The sequence below is a fragment of the Erithacus rubecula genome, assembly GCF_903797595.1.
Source record: "Erithacus rubecula genome assembly, chromosome: 28".
Lineage (NCBI taxonomy): Eukaryota > Metazoa > Chordata > Aves > Passeriformes > Muscicapidae > Erithacus > Erithacus rubecula.
Genome location: NC_136680.1, coordinates 4,082,966 through 4,098,572, shown reverse-complemented (window position 1 = coordinate 4,098,572; position 15,607 = coordinate 4,082,966). Strand labels below are relative to the sequence as shown.

General features: G+C 56.2%; 1 protein-coding gene across 1 annotated transcript; it reads right to left on the bottom strand.

Moving 5' to 3' along the window:
* Positions 1 to 1,233: 1,233 nt before the first annotated feature.
* Positions 1,234 to 15,172, bottom strand: LOC306813208 (phospholipid-transporting ATPase IK-like; the record flags this gene model as incomplete). Its single annotated transcript, XM_079328416.1, has 13 exons — positions 15,095 to 15,172; positions 11,451 to 11,525; positions 10,640 to 10,731; positions 9,868 to 9,981; positions 8,881 to 8,979; positions 8,457 to 8,518; positions 7,007 to 7,079; positions 6,846 to 6,916; positions 6,336 to 6,418; positions 5,723 to 5,878; positions 2,916 to 3,007; positions 2,156 to 2,349; positions 1,234 to 1,576 (listed from the first exon to the last, which is right to left on the bottom strand). Exons 1-13 carry the CDS (start codon positions 15,159 to 15,161, stop codon positions 1,234 to 1,236), a joined length of 1,521 nt encoding a protein of 506 aa, XP_079184542.1. The 5' UTR covers positions 15,162 to 15,172.
* Positions 15,173 to 15,607: the final 435 nt, after the last annotated feature.

Sequence of the window (15,607 nt, the reverse complement as noted above, 5' to 3'; positions counted from 1 at the left end):
AGGCTTTTTTTGGCCCTCCTTTTTGCTTTTGTCCATTTGTCTCAAGCACATGATACTTAACTCAGGAAAACACAGCTTCATATTAAAGCTTAGGCCTGCCCTGCTCATTAAATTTCACTAATTAAGCTCCCAAAGTGAGCCTAGAGCTGTACAGCAATGAGAAGAGGAAGGACTTGGCAATTTTCAAGGTTTTATGGGGAAAGCCAAACAGAACCATTAAAAAGAATAATTTTTAAATGTAAAAAAAACCCCAAAAACAAACAAAAAAAAAAAACCAAAAAAAACCCAAAAAAACCCCCAACAAAACACCAAAAAACCCAAAAAAACCACCAAAGAGACAAACAAAAAATAAAATCTTTAAAAAAACCCAAAAACATATGTTCATTCTAATTAAACAACTTAAAGACAAGGATCATTTCCTGGCCTCCTCCACAGATCACCTGAAAACCTCAAAGTGCCCAGATTTGGCAACCAAGCTGGGGATACCCCACAAAATGATGCAAAAAAGAAAAGCAACAGCTCCTTTATCTCTCCAAGACCCTAAAATAAATCAAAATGGGCTCTCCTGGTCCCATTTCTGCCCTGCCTGGGTCAGCATCAGCTCAGGATCCAGGTGGGATCCACCTCACCCACACCCTGTCTGGGTGTTTGTAGCTGCCCAGGGTCCTGCCCCAGCCTCCTTTTTTTATCAGGGAAAACTTTGCTGATCTCAGCTGAGTTTGGGCCATGAAACCTCTCCTGTGTTGAACAGCCGAGCAGTGGCACCTGCAGAGCCCCAAAAACACAGGGATGAGGATGAGGAGGATTCCTACAGCACCCTCTGCACCAAACAATCCACCTGTCCCAAGCACTCAGGAGGGCTGGAAATGAGAGGAATGACAAATTTGTCTGTACAAACAAGCTGGTAGGTAAAATCAACACTCAGAGATAAAAGAAACAATGGGAAGGATTCCACTGATTGGTGAATGGAAAAAAAAAAATTGCCTTTACAAACAAACTGCAGGTTTGCTGGTAAATGAAATTGGATATTGAAAGGTGAAAGAAGAAATGGGGGAAAACTCTGAATTCTATAAGAATTAAAAATTTGTACATTAGAGGGGAATCTCAGGTATCAGGTGTTTGGGATGTCTGTGCCTCTCAAGTACCTCAGCCAAGGGGGAAAGAGAGAGGGAAACTGGGATAAAAATGAGGCTGCATCCTCCAAAGATTTGAAAGATCCCATGGCCTCTCCCTTTATTCAAATAAAGCAAAACGGACTTCTCTGTCTATTTTGTGGGCATAAACCTCTGGTGTTTGTGGATTGATTTTCCTGACAGAAAGAGCCAGCTCCAGGCTCATCTGAGCCCCACAAGCCCAGCCCAGGTTACCATAGATGGTCCCATTGATGCAGCATTTCTTGAAGCTCATGATGTTCTGTGTCAGGGTGCCTGTCTTGTCGGAGAAGAGGAACTCGACCTGCCCCAGCTGGTCACTGAGGCTGGTGCTCCTGGCCTCAGCTGGAATGTCCTTGGCACCATGATACATCTCCAGATCCCAGTTAATGAAACAGCTGTTCACCAGGTAGATGAATTCAAGTCTAGGGAGTGCAGGAGGGGAAAACAGGGAGAAGGAGATGGTTCCTCACAGCCCAGGGGCACTGGGGACTGACACAGGGGAGGTCCCCACCTCAAGGGTTTTTCATTGCTTGTGGCCAAATTTCCAACAAGCTCATCACCCACTGGGTCCCCTCTGGAATTCTGGCCCTTGCTGACCAAATTCACAGATCTGGATGTCCAGTGGAGGGCCCAAAAGTTTGAAAACAGCTTTTTCCAACACTGTTGCCTGCACAGAGCAGCTGTGCCCTTCTCCTCCCCCACCCTGCTGATGTCCATGGGATGCCCAGGAATATTTGGGAGCAGATCCTGCATCTTCCTCAGCCTGCCCACGATTCCCAACACCAGCCCAGGGTTTGGATCCCTGCTCTGCTTTTCCTCTGGGAAAACCTCAAAGCACAAAGGGTGTTTGTGGGACACACACCCCATTACCCTCCCCCTCTCCCAGCTAAGGGAGCACCTGGGAATGACCTGAGCCACACCTTGACCTTCATTTTGGGGTGAGGGGTGAGGGCAGGGGTGGGTGCTGAGCCCTGACCCCTGCCAAGCTCTGTGGCACTTACGTGATGTACATGGACATGGGGATGATGATGCTCAGGAGGATGGTGAAGCCCCAGAAGTTGAGGAAGGCCTGCTGGGCAGGGCTGGTGTGCTCGTAGAGGGCAGCCAGGTAACTGTGCTTCTCCTGGAATGTCCTGGCCCAGAACCCAGAGGCCACAGCCAGGCCCAGGGACGTCAGCAACAGCACCAGGAAGATCTGGGGTGGGAAGCCAGCATGAGTATCCCGAGATGAGAAAGTCCCAGGACCACAGAGCCCACCAGACTCTCCTCTAAAAGGTTCCAGGGAGAGCTCAGAGCCCCTGGCAGGGCCGAAAGGGGCTCCAGGAGAGCTGGAGAGGGACTGGGGACAAGGGATGGAGGGACAGGACACAGGGAATGGCTGCCAGTGCCAGAGGGCAGGGCTGGATGGGATATTGGGCAGGAATTGTTCCCTGGGAGGGTGGGGAGCCCTGGCACAGGGTGCCCAGAGCAGCTGTGGCTGCCCCTGGATCCCTGGCAGTGTCCCAGGCCAAGCTGGACATTGGGGCTGGAGCAGCCTGGGACAGTGGGGGGTGTCCCTGCCATGGCAGGGGTGGCACTGGAAAATCTCCAAGGTCCCTTTCAGCCCAAACATTTCTGGTATTCTCTGATTCTCTGAAACCCAAGATATTTCGGGCCAAATACTCAAGATGAAGAAAAGCAGCATCAGCCAAGCAAGAGGGCTCTCATGGTGAGCCCTGAGGCAGCCTAGGAGCAGGGCAGGGGGGTTTGCTCCACACCCACCACCACCACCAGCCGGTCCATCAGCTGGTCCAGCTTCGTTTTCTTCCTCTTGATCTTTCCAGAGTTCCTCATAATTTTGGAATCCAAGCCTGGGCAGGGAACATTGCCAAAGTGAAAATGCAAGTCCCCAGAAGGTTCATCTGCAGGTCAGTGAGGCTGCTGCCCTCCATAGTGACACTTGCCCTCCCCTGCAGAGCCCAGAGGAGACCCTCCCTCCATCAGTGCCATGGAGCTGCACAATAAATGTGATGCTCCCACAGCTCCCCAGCCCTGAGCTGACCTGGCTGGGTTGGATTTGGGATGAGGAGAGGTTTGGAACCTCTTCACCTCCCACCAGCCATCCCAATACCACCAGGACACACCATGGCAGCTCCTCCACCTTGTGCCAGCTGGGAATCTGGTGAGACCTACAGTGAGCCTTGCTCATCCCACAGCTGGGGAGGGGGGACTGGGGTGGGAACAGCAGGAACAAGAGGAGGTTTGTCACTGGATACTACTGGGAACCAGGGAAAAAGCAGCCTGGAGGCCTTGCCTTTCTCAGGCCTTTACAAGGTCAAGGAATTACAACAGTGATTATGCACCTGCAGGGTGTGTGAGAGATGTGATGTATTCCAAAAGTATTTTTTTAGCGAGGTGTTGCCTTCTTGGACCAATGAGTCTTTTCTGTTTTGTTTTTCTTGTACTACCCTATATACATGTATATATATATGTATATATGTGTGTGTGTATGTATATATGTGTATATGTATATGTATATATGCTTTAAATAAAGCTCTTTTCCTCTCTTGCTTCTCCATTACAGGAGGAACTATGCTGCATTATACACCTTAAAATGCAACATAGGTTCACTGATACTAGAAATCAGCCTGGTTTAGAGGCTGGAGAGAAGCTTAAACCCTTTCTGGTCAAAACCTGCCAAGGAAGAGTGTGGGGTGGGAGAAGAAACAGGTGGGGAGGGCTGGAAAAGCATTAGATGAAGACCATGGATGTCACAGCCCAAGCTGGCTTGTACTGGGCAGTTGATTCCAGTTTATATGGGAGAAGCAGCCTGGCCTGATGGACAGGAATCCAGGGAACAGGGACAGGACAGGTTCAGAACCAGACAGGGGTTTGAACCAGTGGGTTCCTGCCTGGCTGCAGAGGCTATTGCTCAGAGCTGGGCAGCCTGAACCTTGAACCCATCACAGTGCTTGCCCAGGAACATTTAGAAGGGTATTTAAGGTGCAGCTGAGAACAGTAAAGTGCTTTTTGTCACATGGATCACAGAGTGCTGTGTCTCTGACTCAGACCCAGCACCATCCACGTTACACATGGACATCCAGGCTGGCACAGGGAAGGAGAAACATCTCTGGCTGAGCTGAGCTGAGCTGAGCTCTGCCCACCCTGTCCCGGTGATAGAAGTGCTTGGGCCACTGTAAGATCCTGGTGGTGCTGGGGTTGGCACCCATCCCAGCCTGTTCCAGCCCATCCCAGCCCATTCCAGCCCATTCCAGCAGATCCCAGCCCATTCCAGCCCATCCCAGCCCATTCCAGCCCATCCCAGCCCATTCCAGCCCATCCCAGCCCATCCCAGCCCGTTCCAGCCCATTCCAGTCCACTCCAGCCTCTCCAAGCCCATCCCAGCCATCCCATCCCACTCCAGCCCATTCCATCCCATCCTGTTCCAGCCCGTTCCATCCTGTCCCAGCCCGTCCCAGTCCATTCTAGCCCATTCCAGTCTGTTCCATCCCATTCCAGTCCATCCCAGTCCATCTCAGCCTGTTCCAGTCTGTCCCATCCCTTCCCTTCCCATCCCAGCCCATCCTAGCCTGTTCCATCCCATTCCAGCCCATCCCAGTCCATCCCATCCTGTTCCAGCCTATCCCAGCCCATCCTAGTCCATGCCAATCCATCCCAGTCCATCCCATCCCACCCCAGCCCATTCCAGCCTATCCCAGCCCATTCCAGCCCGTTCCAGCCCGTTCCAGCCCATTCCATCCTGTTCCATCCAGTTCCATCCCATTCCAGCCCATCCAGTCCATCCCATCCTACTCCATCCTATCCCAGCCCATCCCAGCCCATCCTAGTCCATGCCAATCCATCCCATCCCATCCCACCCCAGCCCCATCCCAGCCCATTCCAGCCTGTCCCAGCACATTCCAGCCTGTCCCAGTCCATTCCAGCCCATTCCAGCCCATCCCAGACATTCTAGTCCATTCCAGTCCATCTCAGCCCGTTTCAGCACGTCCCATCCCATCCCATCCCATCCCATCCCATCCCATCCCATCCCATCCCGTTCCAGCCCATTGCAGCCCTCTCCAGCCCGTTCCATCCCGTTCCATCCCGTTTCAGCCCATCCCATCCCATCCCATCCCATCCCATCCCATCCCGTTCCAGCCCATCCCGTTCCAGCCCATCCCGTTCCAGCCCATCGCAGCCCTCTCCAGCCCGTTCCATCCCGTTCCATCCCGTTTCAGCCCATCCCATCCCGCTACAGCCCATCCCATCCCATCCCATCCCAGTCCATCCCAGTTCCATCCCGTTCCAGCCCATCCCATCCTGCTCCAGCCCATCCTAGTCCATGCCAATCCATTCCAGTCCATCCCATCCCACCCCAACCCATTCCAGCGCATCCCAGCCTACCCCAGCCCATCCCATCCCGTCCCGTCCCATTCCATCCCGTCCCATCCCATCCCGTCCCGTCCCGTCCCGTTCCATCCCATCCCATCCCATCCCGTCCCGTCCCGTCCCGTCCCGTCCCGTCCCGTTCCATCCCATCCCATTCCACCCCGCCCCATCCCACCCCCCGCCCCATCCCCGCTTTCCTGCGTAGAGCACCAGTCCGTAGCAGAGGCGGGTGTTGCGCAGGCGGCAGCCCCGCAGCAGGAGCCGCTCGCCGTCCAGCCCGTGGCTGCGGCCCCGCCAGCGCAGGCGGCCCGTGAAGCTGTGCAGGCGGCTGTTGGGCTCCTCGCACGTCACTCGCCCTGCCACAAAAAACTCAGGGCCAGCGAGAGCCTTCCTCCCCCCCAGCCCCCCAAATGCGGCTGCTCGGGGCCCCTCGGGTTTGGCAGGGTGGGATTTGGGGTTAGTGCTGGGATCTCACCGGGGGAACTGGGGATGGTACAAACGCAGCCCCCCTCATCCCTCTGAGAGGGGACTTCTGCACCCTGTGAGGAGCAGCAGGGGCTGAGCTCAGATCTGGGAACCCAAAGCCTGGCTCCAGTGGGAAAATCAAGATCCGGGGCAGGGGGAAGGTGCAGAAGCCTGATGGATCCATCACAGAAGTGATGGGAATTGCCTCTCCATGAAGCCTTTGGCTGCCAGCCTTTTGCTGGACTGATGGGGACACAGAATTGTTTGACAGGGGACAGAGAATTCCCAAGGCTGAATCCATCCCATCCCAGGGGGATTCCCACAGCCTCCCCCACCCAGCAGACTCACCATCAAAGGCAGCCATGCTCTCCTCACTGTCCAGCTCCTGGTGGGTGACCAGAAGGGCCTGTCTGAACTTCAGGTTTGTTTCCCTGTGAGCAAGAGCCAGGGAAAGAATAAAACAACCCTGTGGGGTGACAGAGCTGTTCATCCTCCTGTCGGGCCCGTGGGACAGAGACAGCCATTAATTATCAGGTAATTACACAAGTGGTGGCAGTGAAATGCCAGAGAGGGACCTGTCATGCCACTCTGCAGGGACCCTGCCATTAAATCAGCCTGCACAGGGAGGGGGAGGACAGGCTGGGAAGGAGCTGGGAGATGGAAAAACTGGGCACAGGTGTTCTGTGGAACCCTCACCAAGCTTTTGGACTCCTCTATTTTCAAAATTTGGGGCTCAAACCCGCATTTCTCAGTCTGTAGGTTTGGGGATTGGAAGATTTCACACATCTTGTGGTTTCTGCTGAACCTTCCCAGTGCTGGGGGGGTCCCCAATACCAGGGTCCCTGTCCCTGTCCTCACCCATCAATGTCAGCTGTCTCCACATAGCACAGGCTGCTGGGCTCGGAGCTGCACAGCAGGAGCAGGTCAGCCTTGAGGAGCAAAACAAGGGGGAGAGAGCAGCTGGCTGAGCCCCTGCTCAGGGATTTGGCCAGGGCAGAGGCAGCTCTGGCAGCCCTTACCGGGACCACGCTGTCCTTGTGCAGCCGGACAATGTCCCCCACGCAGATGTCACGCCACTTCTGCCAGCGGAACCTGTGGGAGGGACCAGGGGACAATTTCTGCTCCCTGCAGAGCAGTGGGACTGGGGGCTGGGGGTGTTTCAGCCCATGCCTGTCCCCCTTTCCTGCAGGATTTGGGTCTCCAGATTGCTGTGCCACCTCCAGGGGGCTGAGCACAGAGGTGGCACAGGACCCGTGTGTCACATCCTTGTCCCTGTACCTACAGGGGATGGGGACTTTCAGCACCCTGAGCACAGGTGGGAAAAGCTCAGCAGTGCTGAGCAGGGACACGGCTCTGTGGCTTGGATGTGATGACCTGCAGGAATTCTGTGGCCAAGGAAAGCCTCCCCCTGCACATCACAGCAAACTGGGGCTTTTTTAAACCTGCTGCCTGTGTTGGGTTGGTGTGGCCAGAAATGTGTATTCTGTCACCATCTGTTGGAGCCGGGTGGGGCAGTGATTCCTTATCTCCCTGCAACATATTATCAGCTAATGGACCAGCTTTAAACCAGCTGGGCCAATCATCTTTATCTTTGCACAGCCCATCCTCCCTCCAGGAGATATCTCCTGTTAATGGGCCATTGTTAAAAACTGGGTGTGGCAGTGATCTTTATCTCCTGGCACACATTATCTGCTAATGGGCCATCTTTAAACCAGCTGGGGCAATCATCTTTATCTTTCCCACAGCCCATCCTCCCTCCAGGAGATATCTCCTGTTAATGGCCATTGAGTCCCAGTGCATGACTGATAAAATTCCATCATCCCACTGGGAGATGCTTTACCCAGGAGAGGAGCCAAGCCTTTCCTACCCAGATAAAAACTGAGATTTTGGACCCCAAGGAACCTTCTTTCCACTGGATTCCAGAGGAAAGCCAGACCTTTTCACATCATCCCTGCACCTTCAGAGGAAACTGCACCTTCTCCAGGAGCACTGCTGCAGCTGAACCACATCTGCCCCTGCAGGAGGATGCAGCCACCATTGAATGGCACTGCTGCCACCACCCTGACTGATTGACGGGTGTCAGCTTGGATTCTGACTCTGGCAGGGTTTGGGATTGTTCTTTGTAATACTGCATTTCTGTTTGAATTTTCCTAGTAAAGAGCTGTTATTCCTAATTCCCCTATCTATGCCTGAGAGCCCCTTAATTTCAAATTTATAATAATTTGGAGGGAGGGGGTTTACATTCTCCATTTCAAAGAGAAGCTTCTACCTTTATTGACAGACACCTGTCCTTCAAACCAGGACACTGCCCATGACCAATCCTACAGGAGGACACGTGGCACATTTTGGGAGCTTGCAGAGCCTGGGACATTCCCACCAAACCCATCCTCAGCTTCTCAAGGGTTCTCAGCACTGCAGCTGCTCCACTGGGTGTGGAAAACACAGGCAGAGCCCCCCAGAGCCCCTCACCTCCTCCCAGCCAGGATTTCACAGGGCCTGTTGTTGATGCTCCTGTCGCTCCGGTGCCGGCCCTGCACAAGGACAGAGGGGCCAAGGAAAGGCATGAGCCATGCCAGGCTGCCCTGTGCCACCAAAACAACACCTTGATGCCACCAGCTCCCTCCCCAGCCCCAGACTTGCATGCTGAACCATGAATAAAGAGGCTGAATTCCCCCCCAGGTATTTCTGGGGACCAGCCTGGCACTACCAGGTGTGAAAGATGGTAGAAATGGGGGGTTGCACCCTAAGAACAGCAGCCACATCTTTCATGAGAGAAGATAAAACCACATGTGGATGTGGTAGAGTAGAGGACAGCTCAGGGATGGCAGCAAGCCCTGAGCTCTCAGCTCAGCTCCCAGCAAAGGCCCCTCCCTGCCCATGGCCCCTCACTCACGATGTCATCGACGAGGTCCCGCAGCCCCCGGATGAGGAGAAGGCAGCTCAGGGGGAACAGCAGCGTGTACCAGGGCAGCGTGGAGATCTCAGGGAAAGTCTGCAGAGGGAGAATGTTACACCACTGACAACCCCTGCCCCACCCTGGGACACCTGGGGTGACTGAGGGTGGCAGGAACCTCTCTCAGAATTTTCAAATCAATTTCTCTGTTACAGACACCTCTTTTGATGGTTTCCACCTCTTTTTGAGGTGTGAAATGCTCCTGGTTCTATGAATTTGGAGGGATGAATTTCTGTTTTGGTGTGGTCAGTGTGAGCTTCATCTGTGTGCAAACCCAACCCATTTTATAGAATCATGGAGAGGTTTGGGCTGAAAGGGACCTTAATGCCCATCCAGTCCCACCCCTGCCATGGCAGGGACACCCCCATTGTCCCAGGCTGCTCCAGCCCCAATGTCCAGCCTGGCCTGGGACACTGCCAGGGATCCAGGGGCAGCCACAGCTGCTCTGGGCACCCTGTGCCAGGGCTCCCCACCCTCCCAGGGAACAATTCCTGCCCAATATCCCATCCAGCCCTGCCCTCTAGTACTGGCAGCCATTCCCTGTGTCCTGTCCCTCCATCCCTTGTCCCCAGTCCCTCTTCAGCTCTCCTGGAGCCCCTTTAGGCCCTGCCAGGGGCTCTGAGCTCTCCCTGGAGCCTTCTCTTCTCCAGGTGAGCACCCCCAGCTCTGCCAGCCTGTCCCCAGAGCAGAGGGGCTCCAGCCCTTGCAGCATCTCCCTGGTTCCTCTGCACTGGCTCCAGCAGCTCCACGTCCTCCTGCTGCTGGGAGGCTTTAATTTAAACCCCCCAGAGTTCCCAAAAGACACCAAACACATGCAAAAGCCACATCCTGGGGAACCTCTTAGCCTGGATTCCCTGCTCTGACCTCCAGAGACCCCCCTTGGGCAGAGCCTGGCACACTCTGGGTGTTCCCTGGTGCCCACCCCACCTGCAGGAGGATGACAAAGACAAAGTAGACGTTGGCCATGCGGTGGAACTGCTCGTAGAGGTTCAGGGGCAGGAAGGTGAGCAGGTTGTACTTGGCTGTCCTGATGGCATTGCCCTGTGGGGGAGAGGGGGGTCACAGCCACTGCCAGGTCAGCCCAGAAACCAGGGACCTGCTCTGCAAATGGCAAAAAATTCTGCTGTTCTTAGGGTTTCTCACAGCACAAGAGATGCCCAAAAAAAATTATGAAAGCTGTATTTATCAAATATTTATCAAATTTGATTTATCAGATCAAAGGGCCACATAAAATTGAGACCAAAATCATTTGCTTGTGGGTTTGCTCCCCATGTGGGCCACTCAGTTGGACTCTTGGATTCTGGTGGGTCCCTTCCAACTCAGAATATTCTGTGATTCTGGCTGTGACCTAAAGCTCAACTCACTGACTTCAATGTTATTTAGCTGAAAAAATAAATAAAAAAACAGGTTTTGCTCACTCCACACACTTTGAAAAGCCTTGCTGTTGATTAGACCACCAGACTGAAAAAGTTTCCTTCACACAGTGCTGCTCCTTCTTCCCCTGGGTGTGTGTGTGACCCTCCACCCTCTGGGGACCCTCTGCAGCATCTCTGCCCTGTCCCCCCAGCCAGCACTGGCTCAGGGCTGAGGGGCTGGGGAAGGGGAAGGGGAAGGGGAAGGGGAAGGGGAAGGGGAAGGGGAAGGGGAAGGGGAAGGGGAAGGGGAAGGGGAAGGGGAGCCCAGGGCCCCCCCAGCTCACCGAGTATTTCCTCTTGCTCAGGCAGAAGGCAAATTTCTTCCTGGCCTGCCTGTGGTAGCTGCGGTCGTTGGCCCTCACCTCCCAGGTGAAATCTGCAAAGCAAGAGGACATTGAGCCACCCCCTGCACCAGCAGGGCACAGGGACAGCTGGGGGGCTGTCCAAGGGCAGGGGGACCAGGGCTGGTCTCAGTGACAGGGGACAGGGAGAGCAGGACACCAGAAGGTTGCAGAGCTGCAGGGGTGATGCCCACACCTCCCCTGGGGCTCAGTGTCACCCCAGGGCTCAGGGTCACTCTGGGGCTCAGTGTCACCCCTGGGGTTCAGGGTCACCCTGGGGTTCAGTGTCACCCCAGGGCTCAGTGTCACCCCTGGGTTCAGGGTCACCCCTGGGCTCAGTGTCACCCCAGGGCTCAGGGTCACTCTGGGGCTCAGTGTCACCCCTGGGCTCAGGGTCACCCCTGGGGTTCAGGGTCACCCCAGGGATCAGTGTCATCCCCGGGGCTCAGTGTCACCCCTGGGCTCAGTGACACCTCTGGGCTCAGTGACACCTCTGGGCTCAGGGTTGGCTCACAGTGTGCTCAGGATGAGTCCCCAGTCTCTCCTGCTCCAGGCACAGTCATTCCTCTCCCAGTTCCATTTTTGCCATCCCAGTGCAGACCCTGCCCAGCAGGAACATCCCAGCCCTGCCCCAAGTCCATCCTCACCCCAAATCTTCTTCTTCCCCATTTCACAACCACATCCCACATTCAACTTCCTCATGAAGTGTCTGAAAGCTGGGAAAACCCCCAAACCACACCCCTGGCACACTGACCTGGCAGCTGCTGCTTGTCCCCTGGGCAGCCTGTGGCTGGCTCCTGCTCAGCCATGCTGGCACCTCTGCCAGGACCTGGGGACAAGGACAAGCACAGACATTGGGAACACTGAGCAGGGACAGCCTGATCCCACTGGGATGCTGCAGCTTCTCGAGGCTCCAGGGCAGGACACCCTGTGGGAAGGACATTCTCCCAGATTTTCTCAAGGCTTTCACCCATCCCAGCTGCCTGGGACAACTCAAAGACATTTTTGCCATGTGGGGAAGTTCCAGGAAATCATTTGAAGTCTCTGATGAGGAGCTGGAGCTCTCCCTGTCCTGCCATCCCACCGAGCTCCCATTGTGCTGGCAGCTCCATCAATGACAAGAATTCCCTCACAATCGGTGGCTCCCTGCCCTTCCTGCAGGGATGGTAGGGAAGATAAATTAATGTTTGTGATCCTCACATGAAAGGAGCCAGTGAAGGATAAAGCATTAATTACTTTATTATTAAATAATCCCACCAGAAGTCAGTCCCTGCCGTTATTTCTTATCTCTCCCCTCTGATCCCTTTTTCCATTCTTTCACCCAAAGGATCAACTTCTCTCTTACTCCTCATGGATATTGGTTTGTCCCAGCCCACTCACAGATGCCACTGGCTGAGCATCCATCCTCATTCCAGGTCAAACAGACCCAAACACCAACAGCACCTTGGCCCCTACAGCCAAGAGCTTGCCCAGAAAAAGCTTTAATCCACAAAATCCTCCTTTACCACCCAGGATTTGGTGCTGTCGCTGTCCTTGGATCTTAAATGACACCCCTGAGCTCAGCACACACAATCCCAGAATAGTTTGGGTTGGGAGAGACCTCAAAGCTCACCCAGTGCCACCCCTGCCATGGACACCTCCCACTGTCCCAGGCTGCTCCAGCCCCAATGTCCAGCCTGGCCTGGGACACTGCCAGGGATCCAGGGGCAGCCACAGCTGCTCTGGGCAAATCTGGGCCCCAAATGTTGCTTTCTTTGTTTTCACAGCACGTGTGAGGAGGAAGGAAGGGTTTCAGGGAGCTGCTGGGGGTGGTGGGACACTCCTGCTACAGCCCACAGCTCCTGCTCCCATTTGTCCCACAGATAAGAGGGAGCAGGTGGATACCTGGAGGGATGAGATCTCTTCCACACAGAGACCCCTCAGTGCCCAGACTGGCTGTGACCACTTAGTTTAGGCAAAAGAGGATTTGACACAGAGAAATGCAACTCAGAGAAATGCAAATCTCCCTGCTGTGACCCCAATGGTGTCCTTGTCCCAGGGGGGGACACCTTTCCCTGTAGACAGACAGGGCTGGATCTGACTGCAGAGGGACTAAGGAGGGGACAAAGGAGGGACACCAAACCCCTCCATCTCCTGCTCCTGGAAACCACATTGCCCTGTCTCCTCCTACCAGAGGGATGAGTTCCCCTAGGATAGGGATATGGGGGATCTCCTCAGAGACCATAAACATAAAGGGATCCACAAAGGGATACAGACCCAGTGGACAAGATGAGCATCAGAGTATCCAGGATGGAGAAAACTGAGTCACCTGCTCACAAACCCTGCTCCCTTCCCTGGAGTGTCCCAGGCCAGGCTGGACAGGGCTTGAAGCAGCCTGGGATAGTGGGAGGTGTCCCTGCCATGGCAGGAGTGAAATGGGATGAGCTTTAAGGTCCAACCCAACCCATTCTAAGGTCCCGACCAGGGCAGGGCCAGGGCTGGCAGCTGGGATGAGCCCTGAGCCTCAGGTAAGCTCCTGGTGAAGAGATGCAAATTCAGGCTTGGAAGTCCAGAGTCAGGACTGCAAAGGGGACAAAGGCCAAGGTGAGACACACTCCATCTGCTGGGACAAGACAGCTCCAAGGCCACAGCTGAGTGTGGCCAAGCTGGAGCCAGACCCACCCTGGCTGAGCTTCCCGAGCCCAGGGTGGTGGGTGGGGGGTCCCAGGGGCTGCTCAGGACCAGTAACCCTGGCTGTGCCCCCGGGGCTCTGATCAGAGGCTCAGAGCATCCTCTGCCCTCACCCCTGGCTCCAGGACAGAGATATTTAAGGTGAGGCTGACAGTGAGAAATGCTAAGGTGTTTTCCTGGGCTCGCTGCTTCCAGACCAGTGATCTCAGGGCTGGACCCGAGACACGCTGGAATTCCTGGGTTTATTTGTGGTTATCCTGGTCCTCTTGTGCTCAGGATCAGACCTGAAGCTGCCCATGTCCCCACTGTGCTGCTCAGGATCACCATGAGCCCCCAGCAGGCTGCACTCAGCAGCCCCAAAGCATCCCTGCTCCCAACCAGTGCCAACAAAAGCAAAGCTTGTTGAACACCTGCAGCTGGCACAGGCAGGACACTCCATGGGGCTGGGAATGCTGCCTCTTGCCAAGGAGCAGGGGGAAGGAGGGAAAAAAGGTGATTCAAAGCACTGGAAAAATATTTTTGAGGAGGTATCCAAGAAACCTCAGTTCCAAGAAAGCTCTTGACAAACCTCACTCATGGCCTCAGTAATTAAAGATGAAAACTGCACTTTGGGGAGGTGGAAACAGGCTGGAAGTTGATGCCAGGGCTCCCTGCCAGCCCCAGCCACACGGGTGGACAGCCTGGACAGCCAAACCCTGCTCTGGCTCCAGCCTGCAGCTCCCTGGGGGGCCAGGGAGGGCCAGCGATGGCCAAAGGCACAGGACATCCTTCCACTGCCCCACAACTCAGCGAGCCCAGCAGTGAGCTCTTAACCCACGGGATGTTCCCCCAAACCAACACCTGGGATGAACCAGCCCAGCCCCGCAGGGAATGTCCCATCCCAGAGCTGTAAAACATCCCCGCGGTGCTGCCGGGTGCTAAGAAACCCCAAAACGGAGTTTTCTCACCCCAAAAATGCCGTTCGGGGCTATTGGAGGTCTGCACGGCTGTACAGAAGTCAGGTTTAAGGAGCACCGGGCACGGCGCCACCAGGGTTTGGCCCAGGGTGGTGAAACACGCGGAGATTTATGTCCCTGGCTGATCCGAGCGCTGCCACGGGAATTCTGAGGAGGTTTTGTTGTTTTGTTCCTGAAATCCCGGGCTCAGCGCCGAGCTCGGCTCAGCGCAGGAGCGGGTGGGAGCGGGCAGGTCGGCACGGGCCGTGCCCGCAGCTGGGGGTTCTCTGCTCCCGCTCCTTCCCACGCACCCACCGGCGGCGACAGGACCAGCACGACCCTTGTCCCCTCCCGCGAGTGCTGCTTTGTGTCCCTGATGCCAGTGTCCCAGTGGGACCCCAGCCAGAGCCACCCCGGGGACGCCAAACGCGCTCCGGCATCGCGACAGGCGACAGTGAACGCGCCCCGGGACGTGGGGAGGGGGCGGGTGTCGCCTCCCGTCCCGGCACGCCGGAAACGCCCCCGCTGTCCGGCCGGGCGGATCATTAAAGCTTCTCCAGGTTATTCCCCTGGGACGTGCCCGCGCCGTCAGTTCCCTGCGCTCGCCCTGTTTTCCGGCCGCTGGGATGTGGGTTCAGGTGAAAGGCGGCTCCGCCATCCCCGAGCGCTGCTCCGGCATCCCCGGCAGCTCCGGCCGGGGGCGGCCCTGGCACCCCGGAGACCCCCCGCACCCCCGGCCGTGTCCCCCGCGCCCCGCTGTCACCGGGCCGCGCTCCCCTCGGGGTCCCCGTACCTGCACCGATGGCAGCGCCGCGCTCCTGCCACCTCCGCGGGACTGCTGCCACCGTCCTGCCCCGCATGGGGACAGCCCATGCCACACCCCGCAGGGACCTGCCCCCTCCCCTCCCCTCCTGCCCGGGGTCACTGTCTCGGTTCGGACCGAGCCGACGCGGCCGCAGCCGTTCCGTGGGTCTGTCCCGGCTCCGGGACACGGTGACACTGTCGGGGTGTCCCTGCCACCATCACCGGAGGGGGTCCCACACTGGATCCCGGGGCAGGGTGGGCACGGGGCTGGGCTGGGGTCACTGGGGAGCGCCGGTCCCCCCAGAGCCCCCCGGGGTGCGGCAGCTCTCGGGGTCGGGCCGTGCCTTGGGGACAGCGAGCAGTGCCAGCAGCGGGACTGAGCCCGGCTGGGGACAGAGGTCCCTCCGCAGTGACGGCAGCTAATGAGGCCAGAGCCTGGTGTCCACCCCGCCCTCATCCTGCACACCCGCAGTGGTCCCGCCATCGCTGTCATTACTTTAAT